Below are 21,769 nucleotides of genomic sequence, written 5' to 3' on the forward strand. Positions count from 1 at the left end.
GCTTGTGTTCCTGCTCTCACTCTCTGTCAAATAAATAAACAAAATCTTCAAAAAAAAGAAAAAAAAAAAAGACCACAAGCTCTAGGGCCAAACTGCCTGGCTCTGACAATGTAATTGTGTGTCTCGGTTTTTTCATTCATAAAAAAGAGACAATAACAGTTCCTACCTTATAGGACTATTGTGAGGATTAAATAAATTAATAATTGTAAAGTGCTTAGAACAGTGCCTAGTATGAAGTAAACATTCAATAAATATGGTATGTGTGTGCATGTGTGTTTTACAGGGAGGAGTAGTCTAAAATTTCTAGTTCACATTAGAAAATAATATCATAAGATGAGTTAGGAACATGCTGAATTTGAAATATCTAGAGGACACTTTCATTTCTCTGTACCTCAATTCCTAGTGTCTTAACAGTTGGAAATAGGGACTTACAGGACACCGGTGGACAGGTGAAATGAGCAAAGATAAAGTGTGGTCACAAGGAGAGGATTTCAAGGCTGCCCGAACCTGTTTCCAGTCTTACACAGAAGGTTCTGGTTTATACCTTTTAAATGAAGTTAGGTGCGGTTAGTGTAAAGATAGCTGAACAAATTAAAGCAATAACAAAATAATGTAGTAGTCAATACTGCTGGTTCATCAAATACAACTGGTTCTCTCTCCTTCCAGATATGAGACATGATTGTACTTTCCAGCCCCCTTGTGTTTGGGTAGGGCCTTATGACTCAGTCAGAACAATGCGTTGTTAATGAAAGTGTCCTGAATCACTTTAACTGCCAATATGAGAGCGTCAGTGGTCTCCTTCTGGCCTGACTTACTCATCAGCCTGGGTTCCTGAGTAGATATCCTAGCAGAGCTCCAATGTCAACTAGAGATGATTATGCAGCATGAGCAAGAAATGCATGGTTTTTGTTTTAACCTTTTGGAATTGTTTGTTTCCACAGCACAACGTAGTCTATCCTGATGCACCTATTATTTTAAGACTTATCAAATGCTTAAAAATTAAATAGTTAACATCCAATCTTAATGAGGGTGGGGGGAAACATACTTTCAGAGATTTGCTAGCAGGAGCAAAAATTGTTTCAAAAAATTTTTTTTAAGATTTTTATTTATTTATTTGAGAGAGAGAATGAGACAGAGAGAGAGCATGAGAGGGGGGAGAATCAGAGGGAGAAGCAGACTCCCTGCTCAGCAGGGAGTCTGATGTGGGCCTCGATCCCGGGACTCCAGGATCATGACCTGAGCCGAAGGCAGTCGCTTAACCAACTGAGCCACCCAGGCGCCCCATGTTTCAAACTTTTTGAATAGTAATTTGACAGAAGATTCTATTAAAGTAGAAAAAAAAGAGTACATATATACCTATATATACATACATATATATGCATGTGTGTATATATACACCTTTTATTCAGATTCCATTCTGGGGAATCTCTTCCACAGAAATAAAAGTACTACTTCAAAAGGATGTTAATGTTTATTGTTGCACTATTCGTAGTAGCTAAAAACTGAGAACATCTTTCTAAATATGATTTAACCATACTATTAAGTATTATGCAATTGTCAAAAAGACAAATGTTACAGTTTTTATTGTCTTCAAGGGATGTCCACGTGTGAAATAAAAGAAAAACAAAACAAAATCTACATTCAGGGGTGCCTGGCTGGCTCAGCTGGCAGAGCATGCAACACTTGATTTCAGGGTTGTGAGTTCAAGCTCCACACTGGGTATAAAGATTACTTAAAAATAAAATCTTTAAAAAAAATCCACATTCACAGGGCGCCTGGGTAGCTCAGTCGGTTAAGCGTCTTGCCCTCCGCTCAGGTCATGATCTCGAGGTCCTGGAATGGAGCCCTGCATTGGGCTCCCTGCTCAGTGGAGAACCTGCTTCTCTCTCTCCCTCTGCTGCTCCCACTGCTTGTGCTCTGTCTCTCTCTGTGTTAGATAAATAAATAAATAATCTTAAAAAAAAAAAAAAACCCACATGCATGACCTTGTACATACAAACCTAGAAAACTAAGCTATTTTACCTCAAAGGAGCAGGAGTAATACGAGATGGAGGGAGGAGAGGATATTACCACGTTTTTCCTATTACATCTTGATATTCCTCCACTTGTTACAATTTGTACCACTTGTGCAATAAAACCAAAACTGGGTGAGGAAAAAAAAATCTAAACCTAAGTGTTTGGCTACTGAGTCTACACGATAAACTTAACATTGCTGCCATTAGTTGGGGTTGGCGGAAAAGGCGGAGCTTCTGCAATATACTCCAGGCCACGCCTACTTTACCCGGCCATTTGTCTCCCACGTGTGCCCCGGACGGCTGTGCTTTGACGCATGCGTACTTGCCTGAGTTTGCCTGGCCTTGCGGGGGCGCTCAGAGGCCTTGGGTTTGACCCTGTCAGGCCGCCGTCGTGGCGACCGGAACGGCACCTGAGGTTTGCTTCCGGGCGTCTCTTTCGCTTCCCTTTCCCTCCCTCCCTCACGCTTCTTCCCCTCCCCCTGCTCCCTTTCCCTTACGGTTTCGTTCTACCCCATCGAGGCCGACCCCTGAGTCTCGAGTCTGGGGTCTGGCTGGTGGAAAAGAACTGTTGTAGCTGGAAGCAGGGAGGTGTGGGAAATACTGTTAATTGAGGTATTTGGAGATCAGGGGCCTGTCTGGAATGCTTTGTGGGAGGAGGTTGGGCGAGGGTGGGAAGGAAGTCTTCTCCGGGAGGCGAGCGGGGGCGGGGTTGAGCTGGATTTGCGGGGTGGGTGGGACGCACCCCAAAAAGGGTAGCGCGGGGGTGGGGCGGTGTGCGGGCAAAGGAAAAATGGAGGCAGTGAGAACTGGCTCTGGGGTCGCACGGCATTCTGGCATCAGTTTTGCTTTAGCCGTTTGATCAAAAAAGCAGTTAACACCAATGTATGGGTTATTTGAATTGTACTTTTTAGGTAACCACATTTTTTCCCCAGATTGCTTTAGTTTCCTTTTACTTTTGGGAAGCCTCTTTGCTTTTGAATGCTTAAGTGTTAATAGACTTTAAAAGGTAAATTTTCACTTGGAAGCAAAGTAATGTAAGGGGAACAAGTAGTTAAAGAGGAAACAACGAGTTAGTGAGTTATAGAGCAATCGCTTCCCTCCAGGTGGAGATAAGTGTTCAAACTGGCATAGCATGCAAACAAAGATTTATCTCTTTAGTGAATTAAGGAACACAGGTCACAGAAATACCTTCCTCAGCAAATTGGTTCTCTTCCGTTTCCTAAAACATTTTCGGTAGCTCCCTGTTGCGTAATATATGTTCTCCATACCCTGAAACTTTTAAATCTTAGGCCCATAGTCCATAGGTTGAGATAAGAATGCTACAAAATCTGATCTCCTGTCAGATACAGGAGAATGGAGAGAGAGAACATAGAATCAAACTTAACTGTATTTGAATAACTAGTAGTGTAGGAATGAGTTTTATTAGGATACTGAAATTCGGTGGTGATGACTCCAAAGGTAATCTTAGTTTTCTCTTCCATGTAGAGGACAACAGCATGTCCTCCCTCCCTGGGTGCATTGGTTTGGATGCAGCAACAGCTGCAGTGGAGTCTGAAGAGATTGCAGAGCTGCAACAAGCAGTGGTTGAGGAGCTGGGGATCTCAATGGAGGAACTTCGGCAGTTCATCGACGAAGAACTAGAAAAGATGGACTGTGTACAGCAGCGTAAGAAGCAACTAGCAGAGTTGGAAACGTGGGTAATACAGAAGGAATCTGAGGTGGCCCATGTTGACCAGCTCTTTGATGATGCATCCAGGTGAGGACTACCTGGAAAATAGGAAATCTCCCCTTTGGCAGTATAATTGTTCATGATACTGTGCTAAGCACTTCATACTTTACAAGGTACAAATGTATAGAACCTTCCTTCATAGGTTAGGATCCAAAATCTGACCTCATAACCACCCATATATAGAATGTTCATCTATCAGAAGTTAATGTATGGGCAGCAGTAGGGGAGTTCAGGTCTTGAGTCCCTTCCCCTTCTTTCTTCTCTACTCTGCTTCCAAACAATTGCTTTGTTTTATTAGTAGGATGATCTAGGGAGTGAGGATTGTAAAGTGTTGTTGTCTTATGTAACTGTGGAGCCCTGTATCTACTCCAAAAGCCCCAGAAGATTTGTGTCTGGTACCTTAGTTGTCACTTAGAACACATTTTCAATTAATAAGGTAAATGATGAAATGTGGTTGAGAGGACTGTACTCAGGGCTTATTTTGGATTTTTGAGGCACTGGTATGGAAACCACTATTTAAACATTTTTCTATGAGAAAAGCATTTTAAATTCTAAATGAACGGTGCCTGGGTGGCTCAGTTGGTTAAGTGTCCTACTCTTGACTTCGGCTCAGGTCTTGATCTCAGGGTGGTGAGTTCAAGCCCCACATTGGGCATGGAGCCTATTTAAAAAATAAAAATAAAAATGAATTCTAAACGGAGACACTTGGCCTGTTTAAATTGAGGTCACTGTATACTTAAATATATATAAAATCTACACCTATTTCTTCTGGCTTTGACCTTTTCTACATGTGTTCCAATATTAGGGCAGTGACTAACTGTGAGTCTTTGGTGAAGGACTTTTATTCCAAACTGGGTCTACAATACCGGGACAGTAGCTCTGAGGATGAAGCTTCCCGGCCTACAGAAATAATCGAGATTCCTGATGAAGATGATGATGTCCTCAGTATTGATTCAGGTAAGAGATAAGGGTCCAGGTAGAAAGTCGAGGATTGAAATTGAAAGACAGGAAGTTAAGCAGATAAAAGAAGAAAGGAGAAACCATTGTCACTGACTACATATTCCAAACTGTTGGACTTGTCTGTTACCAAAGAAATAGAACATTATTAGTATCATAGATGTCCCCTATGTACTACTTCCTGATTTCCTGATTGAATGACTTTTCTTTCTCCATTCTGTGTAACTTCATAGGCATTAGCACCTATGTATATATCTCAAAATGGTAGAGTGTTTGATTTTGTCTATTTTTGAGGGGTTTTTTTTTTTAGGTATAATTTATATGCTATAAAATTCAAATACTTTTAAGTGTAGTTTGAGTTTTAGTAAATTTATACAGTAGTGCAGTCTTCACAGTCCAATTTAAGAATACTTGGCATTACTCCAAAAACATCCCTCACATTTATTTGCCTACATTCTCCATTTTCACCCCCAAGTAACCACTGATCTGCTTGCTTCCTTTTTGCCTTCTCTAGAAATTTTGTGTAAATAGAATCACAATTTATTGTCTTTTGTTTCTGGTTTCTGTCACTTAGCATAATGTTTTTGAGATTAATCTATGTTATTGCATGTATCCATAGTGTGCTCCCCCTTTTTTTTTGCTGAATAATATTCCATTTTATAGATATACCACAGGTTTTTATCCATTCTTTAATTGATAAATATTTGGGTTGTTTCCAGTTTGGGGACTATTAGGAATAATGCTGCTATGTACATTTCTATATAAATCTTTATATCGGCATTATGTTTCATGTCTCTTGGATATTCCACCTAGGAGTAGAATTGCTAGGTCTTAGGGTGGGTGTATGTTTGAGTTTTTAGGAAACTGCCTTACTGTTTTCAAAAGTGGCTGTACCATTTTATATTCCCACTAGCAAAGTATGGGGTTCCAGTTTCTTTACATCCTTGTCAGTGCTTGGTATTGTCAGTCTTTTAGCCATTCTAGTGTGTGTGTGGTATCAAATTGTGATCATAGTTTGCATTTCCCTAAGGAAGTTGAGCATCTTTTCACATACTTACTTGCCATTTATCTATGTTCTCTGGGGAAACATCTATTCAAATCTTTAGTCTTTTTTTTTTAATTGGCTTGTCTTTTTATTATTGACTTAGAGAACTTAGGCTTTAGGTACAATTCATTTATTGGATATATTTTACACTTTCTCTCAGATGTGATCTTTTCATTTTCTTAATGGTGTCTTTTAAGAGAAAACTTCTCAAGGTAAGAGTTGAGGGTGGTTCGGGGCGCCTGGGTGGCTCAGTCGTTGGGCGTCTGCCTTCGGCTCAGGTCATGATCTCAGGGTCCTGGGATCGAGCCCCACATCGGGCTCCCTGCTCAGCGGGGAGCCTGCTTCTCCCTCTCCCAGTCCCCCTGTTGGTGTTCCCTCTTTCACTGTGTCTCTCTCTGTCAAATAAATAAAATCTTAAAAAAAAAAAGAGTTGAGGGCGCCTGGGTGGCTCAGTCGTTAAGCGTCTGCCTTCGGCTCAGGTCATGATCCCAGGGTCCCGGGATCGAGTCCCACATCGGGCTCTTTAAAAATCTTTTAAAAATCTTTAAAAAAAAAAAAAAAAAGAGTTGAGGGTGGTTTGCTTATTTTGTTTATGGCTATTCATTCGTTCCACCACAACTTGTTAATATTCTTTTTTTAAAGAGTTTATTTATTTATTTGACAGAGAGAGCAGGAACACAAGCGGGGGAGTGGGAGAGGGAGAAGCAGGCTTCCTGCCGAGCAGGGAGCCCGATGTGGGACTCGATCCCGGGATCCTGGGATCATGACCTGAGCCGAAGGCAGACGCTTAACAACTGAGCCACCCAGGCGCCCCTCCACCACCATTTGTTAAAAAGACTATCCTTTTGGTACTCCTGTCAAAAATCAACTGGCCATGTATATGAGGGTCTATTTCCGGATTCTATTTTGTCACATTGATCTAAGTATTTCTCTTTATACCAGCACCATACTGTAAGCCTGTGTTTCATATAACTTCCAAATAAATTTTGGGATCAGCTTGTCATTTCCTATCAAAAATGTTTTTTTAAACCTGTTGGGATTTTTAATAGGAGGTATATTGAATCTAAAGGTCAATTTGGGGAATATTATCTTTAACAAATACTCAGTCTTATAATGCATTAATATGGTACATCTCTCATAAGTGTTTTATTTTTAATGCTAATGTGAAGGATATTTAATTCCATTTTAAGATTTTTGTTAGGATATGAAAATTTAGTTGGTTTTTGTGTATTAATCTTGTCGTCTGTAACCTTATTAAACTCACTATTTTAGAAGTTTTTTGTGGATCCCTTCGGATTTTCTATATTTTTACCTCATGCTGTCTGCAAATAAAGTCAATTTTACTTCTTCCTTTCTAATCTAGATGTCTTTTATTTCTTTTTCTTGCCTTATTGTACTCTATAGAACCTCCAGTACAATGTTGAATGAAAGTTTTGAGAGCAGACATCTTTTCCTTGCTCCTGATCTTAGGGGAAAACATTTGGTCTATAGGCATTAATTGTAATGTGAGCTGTAGGGTTTTTGTAGATATCTTTTGTGTGGGTTGAAGGAAATTGCTTCTATTCCTAGTTTGCTGAGTTTTTATCATGGCTCGATTGGAGTTTAGATTTTGTCAGCTACTTTTTCTGTATCATCCTCAGATAATCATATAGGTTTTTTCCTTTTTTTTATTAATAAGGAGTGTTACAATAATGATTTTTTGGATGTTAAACGAGATTTGTATTCCTGGGATGACCTCCCACCCCACCCCTGCCACTTTGTCTTAGTGTATAATCCTTTTTATATGTTTCTGTATTAGATTTGCTAATATTTTGTTAAGAATTTTTGCATCTATGTTTATGAGAGCTGTTGTAGTTTTATTGTAATGTGTTTTTTTGACTTTGGTATTATGGTCCTTATAAAGATGAGTTGGTAAATGTTCCCTCCTCTGAGTTTGTATGAAATAGAATTTCTTCCTTAAATGTTTGATAAATTCAGCAGTGAGGCCATCTTGACCTGGATTTTTCTTTGTGGATAGGTTTTTTTTAAATAAGATTATTAGTTTGGAATAGTTTTATATTTTTGTATAAATTGCAAAGATAATACAGAGAGTTCTTGCATACTTTTCATCAGTTTTTCTAATGTTAGTGTTTTATGTTACCGTGGTACATTGGTCAAAACTAAGAAGCAAACATAGGTACATTACTTTTACCTAATTTCTAGACTTTTGGTTTCTGGGCTTTTTCCATTACAGGATACCACATTGAATTTATTGTGAGAAGGTTTTTAATTACTGATTACTTTTCTTTACCAGATATGCCCATTTGGATTTTCTATTCCTTCTAAAGTCCTTTTTGTTAATTTGTATCTTTCTAAAAATTTTTCCATTTCATCTAAGTTGTCTAAATTATTGCCATAAAGTTCATAGTATTCCCTTATGATTCTTTTGAATTTCTGTATGTTCTGTAGTAATGTCCCTTCTTTCATTCCTGATACTGGTTATATGGATATTCTTTTTTTTTTTTTTTTTTTTGTTTTGGTTATTTTAGCTAACAGATTGTCTTTTTTTTTTTTTTTTTTTTTTAAGGAACCAGTTTTGGGGTTCATTCATTTATTTTTCTCTAGTGTTTTCCTGTTTTCTATTACACTGATTTCTACTCTGATCTTTATTCCTTCCCTGTACTTGGATTTGATTTGTTCTTCTTGTTCTAGTTTCTTAAAATTAAAACAGATTATTGATTTTATTTTATTTTAAGATTTTATTTACTTATTTGATAGAGACACAGTGAGAGAGGGAACACAAGCAGGGGGAGTGGGAGGGAGAAGCAGGCTTCCCACCAAGCAGGGAGCCCAATGTGGGGTGATGTGGGGCTCGATCCCAGGACCCTGGGACCATGACCCGAGCCAAAGGCAGACGCTTAACGACTGAGCTATCCAGGCGCCCCCTTATTTTTTTTTTATGTTTTTAAGATTTTATTTATTTGACAGACAGCGAGAGAGGGAACACAAGCGGAGGGAATGGGAGAGGGGAAGCAGGCTTCCCTCTGAGCAGGGAGCCCGATGCGGGGGCCCATGCAGGGCTGGATCCCAGGACCGTGGGATCATGACCTGAGCCACCCAGGCGCCCCTTGATTTGATCTTTTTTTCTTGCTAATGTAAACATTTAAAGCTGTAAATTTCCCTTTAAGTGTTGCTTTACTGCATCTCGTAAATTTTTGTGTGTTGTATTTTCATTTAACTCATAATTTTTAATTTCCTTTGTGATTTTTCTTTGACCAGTTGATTATTCCAAATATTTGGGGATTTCCCAGATTTCTTTCTTTTGTGAGTTTTTTATTTAATTTCATCGTGGGGGGCGCCTGGGTGGCTCAGTCGTTAAACGTCTGCCTTTGGCACAGGTCATGATCCCAGGGTTCTGGGATCGAGCCCTACATTGGGCTCCCTGCTCTGCAGGAAGCCTGCTTCTCCCTCTCCCACTCCCCCTGCTTGTGTTCCTGCTCTTGCTCTCTCTGTCTCTGTCAAATAAATAAAAATCTTTAAAAAAATTTTTTTTTATTGTGGTCAGAAAATATACTTTGTATTATTTTAATCCTTTTAAATTTATTTAAATTTTTTTTTTTTTTTTTTAAGATTTTATTTATTTGACAGAGAGAATGAGAGAGCACAAGCAGGGGGAAGCAGTAGAAGGAGAGGGAGAAGCAGGCTTCCTGCGGAGCAGTGAGCCTGATGCAGGGCTCGATCCCAGGACCCTGGGATCATGACCTGAGCTGAAGGCAGACGCTTAACCAACTGAGCCACCCAGGCGCCCCATTTAAATATTTTTTAATGACCTAGCATATTGTCTGTCCTGGAGAATGATCCATGTGTGCTTGAAAAGAATTTGTATTCTTCTGCTGTTGGATGGAGTATTTTATAAATGTTGGTTAGGTTAAGTTGGCTAATAGTGCTGTTCAAGTTCGTGTCCTTATTAATTTTCTGTCTAGTTGTTTTAACAATTACTTGGAAAGGAGTTTTGAAATCTTGAACTAAAATTGTTGAATTGTTTGTCTTTTCAATTTATTTCAGTTTTCGCTTCTTGTATTTTGGAGTCTGTTATGTATACATTTATAGTTGATTTTTTATTATTAAAATATCTCTCTGTGTCTCAAGCGATACCGCTTTTCTTAAAGTCTGTTTTAGCAGATATTAGTATAGCATTTCCATTTTTATTATGATTACCGTTTGCGTATTGTGTCTTTTTCTGTCCTTTTACTTAAAATCTGTTTCTGTCTTTGAATTTAGTGTATCTCTTACAGACAGTATATAGTTAGATCTTGTGGTTTTTTTTAAATCCAGTCTCACAGTTTCTGGCTTTTAATTAGTTTTGAGTCCATTCATGTGAATCCATGTGGGTGGATTTACATCAATCATTTTACTCTTTTCCCCCCCATATTTTTTGTATTTATCTGTTTTTTACTGCCTTCTTTGTGTCAAACAAATATTTCAGTAAATCATTTTAATTCCTCTGATTTTTTTTTTTTTTTAGCTTTTTAAAAAGTGCTTGCATATTTATCTGATCATTATGTACTACAAGCTAATACTGACTTAATTCTGGTAAAATATAGCAACTTTGCACCAGGATAGCTCCATTTTCACTCTCTTCTTGGGTGATACTGTCATCAAATATATTGCACCTGCGTATGTTTAAAGCCAACAATTTAGTGTTAACAATTATTGCAAGGACCAATCTTATTTTTAAAGAAGTTATGGGAAGAAAAGAGAAAAATACATATTTACCCAGATGTTTACACTTTCATTGCTCTTCATTCCTTCCTATGGATCTGAGTTACCATCTAGTGTCATCTTTTTCTAGTCGGAAAGATTTCCTTTAATATTTCTTGTAGTTCTGCTAAAAGTGGATTCTCTGCCTTTGTTTACCTGGGATATAAAATTCTTTTTTTTTAAGATTTATTTATATTTACTTTTAGAAGGGGAGAGAGCGAGCACGAGTGAGTGCATGCACAAGCAGGAGGAGCAGAGGGAGAAGGAGAGAGTATCTCAAGCAGACTCTGTGCTGAGCATGGAGCCTGGCACAGGGCTTGATCTCGCAACCCTGAGATCATGATCTGAGCCAAAACCAAGAGTCCGACGCTTAACCGACCGTGCCACCCAGGCACCCCTGGGATACAGAATTCTTTTGTTTTAAGATTTTATTTACTTATTTACCTGACAGAGAGAGAGAGAACACAAGCAGGGGGAGCAGCAGGGAGAGGGAGAAGCAGGCTCCCTACTGAGTAAGGAGCCCAATGTGGGGCTCGATCCCAGGACCGTGGGATTATGACCTGAGCCGAAGGCAGATGCCCAACAGACTGAGCCACCCAGGCACCCCATGGGATATAGAATTCTTGATTGGCTGTTTCCTTTTGGCACTTTGAATATGCCATTCCAGTGTCTTCTGGTCTCCATTATTTCTGATGGAAAGTCAGATGAAATTGTTATTTGTATTCTGGGTATGAGTCATTTTTGTCTTAGAGCTTTAAAGATTTTCTCTTTTGATTTTAGTAGTTTGACTAGGTTGTGTCTAGGTATAATTCTCTCTGTATTTGTCCTACTTGAGATTCATTGAATTTCGACTGTAGTTTCAGGTTTTTCATCAAATTTAGAAGTGTTTCAGTCATTTCTTTTTTTAGAATATATATTTTTTCAATACATTTTTTTAAGATTTTATTTTTAAGTAATCCCTACACCCATTATGGGGCTCGAACTTACGACCCCAAGATCAAGTTGCACACTCTACCAACTGAGCCAGCCAGGTGCCCCATTCTCTCTCCCCTTGCCTTCTCAGATCCATGTTACATATATGGTAGAATGCCTCACATTGTCCCATATGTCTCAGAAGCTGTTCATTTTTCTTCAGTCTTCTCTTTGTGCTTTGAATGGGAAAATTTCTCTATATAGGAATCTATATTCCAACTTATTCTATCATTTTAAATTTGCTTTTTTAGCTTCTCTAGTGAATGTTTCAGTTTTTGTAATTTCAACTCCAGTATTTCCATTTGCTTCCTTTTATAATCAGGTCTTTTGTTTACTAAGTATTAGCATATTTTTCTTTTTTTAAGTCTTTGAATGTAATTTCTTTTTTTTTTTTTTTTTTTAAGATTTTATTTATTTATTTGACAGAGAGAGAGATAGCGAGAGCAGGAACACAAGCAGGGGGAGTGGGAGAGGGAGAAGCAGGCTTCCCGCGGAGCAGGGAGCCCGATGTGGGACTCGATCCTAGGACCCTGGGATCATGACCTGAGCCGAAGGCAGATGCTTAACGACTGAGCCACCCAGGTGCCCCGAATGTAATTTCTTTTAGCTCTTTGAGCATATTTATAAATCCAGTATCTAGGCCCATGCAGCAAGTCAGTTTTATTGCCATGGTTTGTTCCCTGAGTATAGGTTGCACTTTCCTGTTTCTTTGAACGTCACCATTTTTTGTGTTGGAAGCTGGACATTTATATAATGTAGCAACTCTGAATTTTAATTTAAAGCTGCTATTGTCTTTTTCTTTTTTTTGGTGGGGGAGGGGCAGAGGGAGAGAGAGGATCTTAAGCAGGCTCCATGCCTAGCACAGAGCCTGATGCGAGGTTCAATTTCATGATCCTGAGATCATGACCTGGGCCGAAATCAAGAGTCAGACGCTTAACCAACTGAGCCACCCAGGCACCCGTCTGGTTTCTGTTTTTGGTTTTTTTTCATTCTTTTTCTTTTTTTTTTTAAATAATTTTTCTTATACTGCCAACTCTGTCTTCCCTTTAGTGTGCAGCTGATGTCTCTGCTTGGTTTTTAAATTTAAACTATGTATTAGCTTGGATCCTGACAGATGACCCCCTTTTTTAAAATAGTTTAGCCGGGGTGCCTGGGTGGCTCAGTTGTTAAGCGTCTGCCTTTGGCTCAGGTCATGATCCCGGGGTCCTGGGATCGAGCCCTGCATCTGGCTCCTTGCTCAGCGGGAGGCCTGCTTTTCCCTCTCCCACTCCCCCTGCTTGTGTTCCCTGTCCTGCTGTGTCTCTGTCAAATAAATAAATAAAATCTTTGAAAAATTAAAATAAAATAGTTTAGCCATTCAGTTTTACAGAAGTATAGAGAATACATTCAGAGTTGCATCTAGTTCTCAAGTCTCCATTGGGTTTCTTGGATCTTTTCTGTATGTACATAGTTTAGCAGTCACCCACAGAATTCATACTTGCTTTTATATACATTAGCTTGGCTCCTAACCATTGCCCCCCCCCTTTTTTGCAGAGTTTAACCAGTGAGTTGTGGGGTTTTTTTGTTTTTTGGGTTTTTGTTTTTGTTTTTTCCCTAAGGATTTATTTATTTATTTTAGAGAGAGTGTGGAGGGGAGGGGCAAAGGGAAAGGAGAGAGAGACCTAAGCAGACTCCACAATGAGTGCAGAGCCCAACATGGGGTTTGATCCCATGAACCTGAGATCATGAGCTGAGCCAAAGTCAAGAGTCAGACGCTCAACAGACTGCGCCACCCATGTGCACTTAGCCAGTGAATTTTACAGAGGTATAGAGAATTCATTCAGAGTTGCTTCTAGTTCTCAAGTCTCCATTGACTCTCCTGGGTCTTCTCTGCATGTGCCTTGTTTAGCAGTCACTCAAGAATGTATGGAGAATTTATTTAAGCCTGTCTACAGCTCTCTCATTTTCAGGATCTCCTTGTTAAATTTCTGACTGGTTTGCTGCACACGCTAAACAAGAGCTGCAACCTCAGACTAACAGAACTGCTCCTTGTCATGGCTAGCGCCTCAATGGTAAAGCTGTAGTTTCTGCTCACCCAACTAGAGGTGGAGTAGGGATGGGAGCTGCCCCAGGCAAGAGGTCCACAGACTTAACCTTCCTTGTCAGAATTTTAGCAGTTTTTTAAGAACAAATACTTCTCAGTTTGTTGTCTTTGGTCACTTTCCAGTGCCCTGAATTGATTGTTTTTAACAATTTTTTTCTAGTTTTATACTTGTTTTCTGCAGTTTTATACTTGTTCCCCTTCTGCATAGGGGAATCATCCTTTTCATATCACTATTATCAGAAGTGCCATAGTTTTGCCTATTTCTTAACTGTATAAATGGAATCTTAGTATATGCATTTTTCAGTCATTTCTTTAACATCATGCTGATGTGTGATGCTTAGTTTGGTAACTACTAGAATATACTATTCCATCTTATGAATATGATACAATATATCTATTCTCCTGCCAGTTGACATTTCATTTGTTTTCAGTTCAAATAATCTATTTATTTATTTATTATTTTTTAATTTAAAATTTTTAGTTAACAGTGCAATACTGATTTCTGTAAGTGCTTCATCACTTACAACACCCAGTGCTCATCACAAGTGCCCTCTTCAATATCCATCACCTCTAGCACATCCCTCACCCCTTCCCTCCATCAACCCTCAAATTTGTTCTCTGTTGTTAAGAGTCTCTTATGGGGGCGCCTGGGTGGCTCAGTTGGTTGAGCGACTGCCTTCGGCTCAGGTCATGATCCTGGAGTCCCGGGATCGAGTCCCATATCGGGCTCCTTGCTCAGCAGGGGGTCTGCTTCTCCCTCTGACCCTCCCCCCTCTCATGTGCTCTCTCTCTCATTCTCTCTCTCAAATAAATAAATAAAATCTTAAAAAAAAAAAAAAGAGTCTCTTATGGTGTGCAAGAATTTTTCTATTTTGGCAGTCTTAAACTGAATTTTTAGGATATATATACTGTAAGAGTGGAGTTGCTAGTTCTTAGGATATGGAAATTCTAATATTATTGGATAAGTAAGAAACAGCTTTCCAAAGTGGTTGTACCAATTTATATTTATAACTACCGGTGGATGAATGTGTCCTATGTTCCACATCCTTGACAACACTTGGTATTGTGGTTTTTAAATTTTATTTTATTTTTTAAAGATTTTATTTATGGGGAGCCTGGGTGGCTCAGTCGTTAGGCGTCTGCCTTCGGCTCAGGTCATGATCTCAGGGTCCTGGGATCAAGCCCCACATCGGGCTCCCTGCTTGGCGGGAAGCCTGCTTCTCCCTCTCCCACTCCCCCTGCTTGTGTTCCTTCTCTCGCTGTGACTCTCTGTCAAATAAATAAATAAAATCTTTAAAAAAAAAAAAAGATTTTATTTATTTACTAGAGAGCGAGCGCGCACAAGCAGGGGGAGCAGCAGGAAGAGGGAGAGGGAGGAACAGGGAACCCAACGTTGGGCTCAGTCCCAGGACCCCAGAATCACAACCTGAGCTGAAGGCAGGCTCTTAACTGACTGAGCCACCCAGGCGCCCCTTGTAGTTTTTCTTTGATATGTCTGTTCATATCTCTTGCTTGCTTGCTCAATGATCATTTGTCTTTTTCTTGATTCATAGGAAGTCTTTATATGTCACAAATACTAATCCTTTGTAGTTATGAGTTGCAAACATCATTCCCAGCTTATGGTTTATCTTTATTTTTTATGTTATTTGTTGATAAACAGAAGTTATAATTTTAGCATTTTCTTTTATGGTAATTGGTTTGTATAGCCTTTCTGCCCTGAGGTTTTATTATAAAGATCTCTTATGTTGCCTTTGAAAGATTCATAGTTTTGCCTTTAATCCAACTGAAATTTATTTTTTGTGTAGTATTTGAAGTAAATACCTAATTTTTTTTCATATGGTTATTAATCAGTGTTCCAGTGCCACTTACTGAAATGAGTCTCTTCTTACTGATTTACACTGTCTATTTGTCATAAATTATTTCCATATTTGTGGATTTATTTCTGGACTTTCTATTCTGTTTCATTTCTCTGTCATTTTTTCTTACGTCAGTTCTATATTGTCTATAACTGGGCTTTGTATGTTTCTACATCTGTTAAAGCAGTAACTTCACTGTGGTTTTCTTCTTTATGGATGTCTTGGTTCTTTTCACCTGTCATGCTTTTATATATATTTGAGAATCAGCTTGTCATGTTCCCCTCTCACCCCCCCCCAAAAAAAACTATTGACAATATTAAAAGATCAATTTAGGGATAGCTGATCATTTTATACTATTTAATTCTTCTATACAAAAACAAAAACAGTAAAGTTGATGGTTGCACAATGATACCAATGTACTTAATACTACTGAACTGTATGCTTAAAAATGGTTAAGGTGGTATATTTTATGTTACATGTATTTTACCACAATAAACAAAATTGGGGACAAAAGAATCAGATTTATAGATAGAGGGAATACTTTTCCTAGATATTTGAAGTGTGGGGATAAAAAGCAACATAAAAAGTGCATGTTGATTATGAGTAAAAGAATGGAGAGGGGAAAGAATACATATGTACATTTACAGAGTATCTTTGGCTGCAAAAAAACTGATATTATTGGTTGTTTCTGAGGAGAGTAACTAGAAGCAGGAGTCTGAGGGTGAGCTATGTTTTACTGTGTGTCCTTTCATAATGTTTGAGTTTTTTTTACCACATGAATATTTTTACTTTTAAAATGTACTTTTAGGGCGCCTGGGTGGCCCAGTTGGTTAAGCAACTGCCTTCAGCTCAGGTCATGATCCCAGGGTCCTGGGATCGAGCCCTGCATCGGGCTCCCTTGCTCAGCGGGAAGCCTGCTTCTCCTTCTCCTTCTGCCTGCCGCTCCCCCTGTTTGTGCTGTCTCTCTCTCTATGTCAAATAAATAAAACCTTTAAAAATAAATAAATGAGGGGCGCCTGGGTGGCTCAGTCGTTAAGCGTCTGCCTTCAGCTCGGGTCATGATCCCAAGGTCCTGGGATCGAGCCCCACATCGGGCTCCCCGCTCTGCGGGAAGCCTGCCTCTCTCTCTCCCACTCCCCCTGCTTGTGTTCCCTCTCTCGCTGTGTCTCTCTCTGTCAAATAAATAAAATCTTTAAAAAAATAAAAAAAATAAAAATAAAAATAAATAAATGAGGGGCGCCTGGGTGGCTTATTCGTTAAGCGTCTGCCTTCGGCTCAGGTCATGATCCCAGGGTCCTGGGAACAAGTCCCACATCGGGCTCCCTGCTCAGCGGGAAGCCTGCTTCTCCCTCTCCCACTCCCCTTGCTTGTGTTCCTGCTCTCGCTATCTCTCTCTCTGTCAAATAAATAAATAAAATCTTAAATAAATAAATAAATGAATAAATAAGTAAATAAATAAAATGCACTTTTATAGTTGTAGAGGTCTGGGTTTAACAGGTGTTTAGTCGTATACTATATCCACAGCTCTTTGAGGAATGCATGTGTATGCATAGGGGTGTGTCTGTATTCTCTCCAAGGTTTGGTTCATCTCAAATAAATTACTGTGTATCCTAACTTTTGAAACTTAATATATTGTTAGCAGTCTCATGTTATTAAAGATTCTTTGTGAACCTCATTTGGAGATGTTAGTTTGTTTAACCATTTTGTTAAATGGACTTTTTTTTTTTTTTTAGGACATTTACATTGCTTTCCCTTTTTTTTTTTTAAGATTTTATTTATTTGAGAGAGACAGAGAGAGCAACAGAGATAGCGAGAGAGAGCATGAGCAGGGAGGAAAGGAGAAGCAGGCTCCCCACTGAGCAGGGAGCCCGACTCGGGGCTTGATCCCAGAACCCTGGGATCATGACCTGAGCCAAAGGCAGACACTTAATCAACTGAGCCACACAGGTGCCCCTCCATTTTTGTTTTTAATTTTTGCTGCCTTTTTCTCCCAGTTTTGAGATATAATTGGCATATAACATTGTATTAGCTTAAGGTGTGAAAATAGTGATTTGATACATGGATATACTGTGAAATGATTACCACCATTGCTTTCCATTTTTTAAAAAGATTTATTTATTTATTTGGGTGGGGGGAGAGAGGGCGTGAGCAAGAGCGAGGGGAGGGGCAGAAGGAGAGGGAGTATAGCAGGGTTCCTGCTGAGCAGTGTGGGGCTTGATACCAGGACCCTGGGATCATGACCTGAGCCAAAGGCAGACACTTAACCGACTGAGCCACCCAGGCGCCCCTCTGTTTTTAAATAGTTATAAATCTCTAAAACTGCATTGTCCAATACAGTAGTAGCCGCTATCCAGATGTAGCTATTTAAATTACGTGAAATGTGAAGGGTCTATTATTTTCCAGAGTATATAAAGAACTGTTGCAACTCAAGAATAAAAAGACAACCCAGTTTAAAAATGGGCAAGATATTTGAATAATTATTTTTTCAAATAAGATATGTAAATGACCACTAAGTAAATGGAAAGATGCTTGACATCATTAGTCATTAAGGAAATGCAAATCAGAACCACTTTATACTAATTAGGATGGCTGTAATAAAAAAGAGACAGTAACAAGTATTGATTATTGATGAGCGTATCTATCACAGCAGGAGGTTCTGTTGGACAGCACTACTCAAGAATAAACATTTTTATTTCATTCATTGACCACTTTTCATTTTTCAAATCATTCAAATAATCCATACGCAAATTGTTGTTATAAAAACAACAGATTCTGGGGCGCCTGGGTGGCTCAGTCGTTGAGCACCTGCCTTTGGCTCAGGTCATGATCCCAGGGTCCTGGGATTGAGCCCCACATCGGGCTCCCCGCTCTGTGGGGAGCCTGCTTCTCCCTCTCCCACTCCCCCTGCTTGTGTTCCCTCTCTCGCTGTGTCTCTCTCTGTCACGTAAATAAATAAAATCTTAAAAAAAAAAAAAAGATTTAAATATACAAGGTGCCTGGGTGGCTCAGTCGGTTAAGTGTCTGCCTTTGGCTCAGGTCATGATCCCAGGGTCCTGGGATCGAGTCCAGTGTTAGGCTTCGTGCTCAGCGGGGAGCCGCCTTCTCCCTCTGCTCATGCGCTCTCGTTCTCTCTCTCTCTCTCAAATAAATAAAACAGTAAAGAAAAATTTTTTAATATACAGTGAAAAACCCAAACCCTGTAGACTACCACCTGTCACAGTACTTTATCCTCAGGTAAACACTGTCACCTATTTGCTGTGTATCTTTCTGGACCATTTACTACTTCTATATATATATTTATATATGGTTGTCAGTAGTTTTTAGTAATAGCTCCGTGATAATGTTTTTAAGTAGCTTAGTTATATATAATACATGCAAATAAAATGCCTCAGTGAAAAAAAAAAGTAGCTTAGTTTTTGATTTCTTGGAAACTCTTACAAGTAAGTCTCTTACACTCATTAGAGCTTTTCTCATCCATAGGTGATGCTGGGAGCAGAACTCCCAAAGACCAGAAGGTGAGTTGGGACAGGGAAGGTAAAGGTGAGAGTTAAGAATATCAAAATGGGAGAAACTTCTGGCCTGACCACTTCAGCCATCAACATAATTATCCACTCTGTAATCAGCCCTGTGGGTTCCAGTCCTCTAATAGGTGTTCTAAGGATGCAGCAGAGGTTACTTAGAGATGCATGCACTAAGTGCTATAGGAATGTAGAATTTGGCAGTGATCAGCTAGGTGAGATTAATAAGGAAAGTTCCCTAAAGCTGATTTCTGAATTAGATTTATAAGAAAGGACAGTTTTGCCGGGGAAGAAGTAACCGTACCTTCTCAACCATAACTCATTCTATTTTGTTTTTTGAAAGACAAGTTCTTATTCTCAAGTCTAACCCATGCTATTTTAAAACTTGTTTCCCTCATCCCCTTTTTTACAGCTCCGTGAAGCTATGGCTGCCTTAAGAAAGTCAGCTCAGGATGTCCAGAAGTTCATGGATGCTGTCAACAAGAAGAGCAGTTCCCAGGATTTACATAAAGGTTAGGGTCTGGAGGTGCCTTGTACAGAGGGTGGGGGCGGGGATGGGAGGTGAATTCCTACAGAGATTTCATGGGTATCTGGCTTTGTTTTAGCATCTCAGAATCCTCTTCCTCACCTCTGTTGGGTTCTTTAAACACCACAGGTTTTCCTTGTCTGCTTAAGTCTTTTGTCTGCTGATTTTCCAGTGTGTGGTGGCTTTATCCATATACCTTTTTAGCCTTGTGCTCATGACTACTTCTAGATAGAGTTTAGAAGAGAGCAACTCAAACTCTTTTTTTTAAGATTTATTTATTTGTATACCAGAGAGAGAGCATGCACAAGGAGGGGGAGTGGCAGGCAGAGGGAGAAGCAAGTGCCCCTCTGAGCAGGGAGCTCGATGCAGGGCTTGATCCCAGGACCCCGGGATCATGACCTGAACCAAAGGCAGGCTGCTTAACCGACTGAGCCACCCAGGCATCCTGCAACTCAAACTCTTATGAAGAGGTCTGAGGGAAACTTTGTCCAATGGGGTTGTTAATAGATCTCCTACAGGAAAATGTTTTATAATTACTATTTAGAACTTAATGAGTGTAATTAATATTGTTAATAAGGAGTTGGAAATACTTGGTTAAAGTGAGATGTTCTTGAATTACATGTGAATTTCAATTATGCAGGTATTTCCTGTTAGCATAAATAGTTGAGTCAGCTATGTTTTTGTCTGCCCAAGAGAGCAGCAAAAGTGACTAAGGATCAATGATTACCCCATTTTCCCCAGGTACTATATTATACCCTCTTTACTTTCCCATTCACTCCCCCCAGTCTATGCCGTATCTCTTTAGGACAACTTTGCTTTCTTTTGTAGGAACCTTGAGTCAGATGTCTGGAGAACTGAGCAAAGATGGTGACCTGATAGTCAGCATGCGCATCCTGGGCAAGAAGAGAACTAAGACATGGCACAAAGGCACCCTTATTGCCATCCAGACGGTTGGTATGTTCAAGCTAGAAGAAGAGCTAATGAAAGGCAACCTGCAGGTCTCCATTGCTGATCATTTCTTTTCTCCACAGCCTTGCCTTTTGTCTCTCATGTAGCAGTCAGGATTTGCACAGAAACTGGTGGTTTTTAAAAATTTTTGTTTATCTTTTCCTTTTACTCAGGACCAGGAAAGAAGTACAAGGTGAAATTCGACAACAAAGGAAAGAGTCTACTGTCGGGGAACCATATTGCCTATGATTACCACCCTCCTGCTGACAAGCTGTTTGTGGGCAGTCGGGTGGTGGCCAAGTACAAGGATGGGAATCAGGTCTGGCTCTATGCTGGCATTGTAGCTGAGACACCGAACGTCAAAAACAAGCTCAGGTACCTGGACAGAGGATTGTAAAGAGAGTGGAGGCCAGTAGCAAAGCACCTGCCCTATTCAAACCATAGTCCAGATCTCACAGTTAGCTTTTGTGTTTAGTCCCCAGTGACCAGAAACCCTTGCTCTTTTTTTTGTGACAGGGATCGTGTAGGTGATTCTTCCTCCTTTTTTTCTTTTTTTCTCAAGGGGAAAACTTGGAGGAAAACTAGGAGGAAAGTTGTCAAGATTGTTTAATGGTTAGGGGAATAGGAAGGAAGGGGAAACTAAATGGTTTTAGCAAGATAGGAGTCTGATAGTGAAACAAGAATAAATAGCTTTTGGAAAAGTAGCAGTAAGTTCATTAGATTGAAGGAGAATTCCTAACTCTTAGAAGGAAGAATAATAGGAAGGAAGTAGTAGACTGGAACATTTTCCCAGGATTGTGTCCTATTTGTGATTAAGAGGTCCTTTTCTTGATATGATACAGTAATTTCTGTAGGTCATGTTAAATATCGTAACCCCTGATCTTTCTGCCATCACTCTGTCCTTACAGGTTTCTCATTTTCTTTGATGATGGCTATGCTTCCTATGTCACACAGTCTGAACTATATCCCATTTGCCGGCCACGTGAGTGTCCCTTCTTCCTTTCTGAGATTTATCCATTTCCTCTTCTACCTTGTATTTCTTCTTAAGATAAGTTGAAAAGCCCTGATATTAAAAGAAAAGAAAAGAAAGAGAGGGAGGGAGGGAAGGAGGAAGGAAGGAAGGCCCTGATATTTGTGGTGCTTCCATCTCAAAGAGCTTAAGTTTGAGTAATGTCTTTTGGGAGATACAGTTCTATTTGCTCATCTCTAGTGCTGGATCTTTGTAGTCAAAGAGTGGGACACTAGGAGATCGTGACTGACCTTTGGTGGATTCTCATATTGTAGCTGTGTTTTGATTTCATTTCTGAATGATTTATACTTAAGAAGATGTTACTTCTTTCCTAGTCTTATCCTTCATCTAACATTTGTATAAATCTGTAG

The 21,769-nt window shown here is 39.5% G+C and overlaps 1 protein-coding gene across 3 annotated transcripts in view; it reads left to right on the plus strand.

The window, feature by feature from the left end:
• The first annotated feature begins 2,438 nt into the window (after nt 1–2,438).
• The window catches only part of SETDB1 (SET domain bifurcated histone lysine methyltransferase 1), a 34,855-nt gene continuing 15,524 nt past the window's right edge, over nt 2,439–21,769 (plus strand). For 2 of the 3 annotated variants that reach the window (XM_034989961.1, XM_034989962.1), the window contains exons 1-8: nt 2,439–2,603; nt 3,501–3,771; nt 4,550–4,701; nt 18,878–18,912; nt 19,328–19,427; nt 20,270–20,395; nt 20,563–20,764; nt 21,298–21,371. In XM_034989961.1, coding sequence (XP_034845852.1) covers nt 3,512–3,771; nt 4,550–4,701; nt 18,878–18,912; nt 19,328–19,427; nt 20,270–20,395; nt 20,563–20,764; nt 21,298–21,371 — 949 coding nt within the window. In that variant the 5' untranslated portion in view covers nt 2,439–2,603; nt 3,501–3,511. Of the gene's footprint in view, nt 2,628–3,500; nt 3,772–4,549; nt 4,702–18,877; nt 18,913–19,327; nt 19,428–20,269; nt 20,396–20,562; nt 20,765–21,297; nt 21,372–21,769 lie in introns of all 3 variants that reach the window. The other variant, XM_034989963.1, reaches the window with a different exon arrangement.

This window comes from Mirounga leonina, unplaced genomic scaffold (genome assembly GCF_011800145.1).
Source record: "Mirounga leonina isolate KUSES-001 unplaced genomic scaffold, KU_Mleo_1.0 Mir_493, whole genome shotgun sequence".
Lineage (NCBI taxonomy): Eukaryota > Metazoa > Chordata > Mammalia > Carnivora > Phocidae > Mirounga > Mirounga leonina.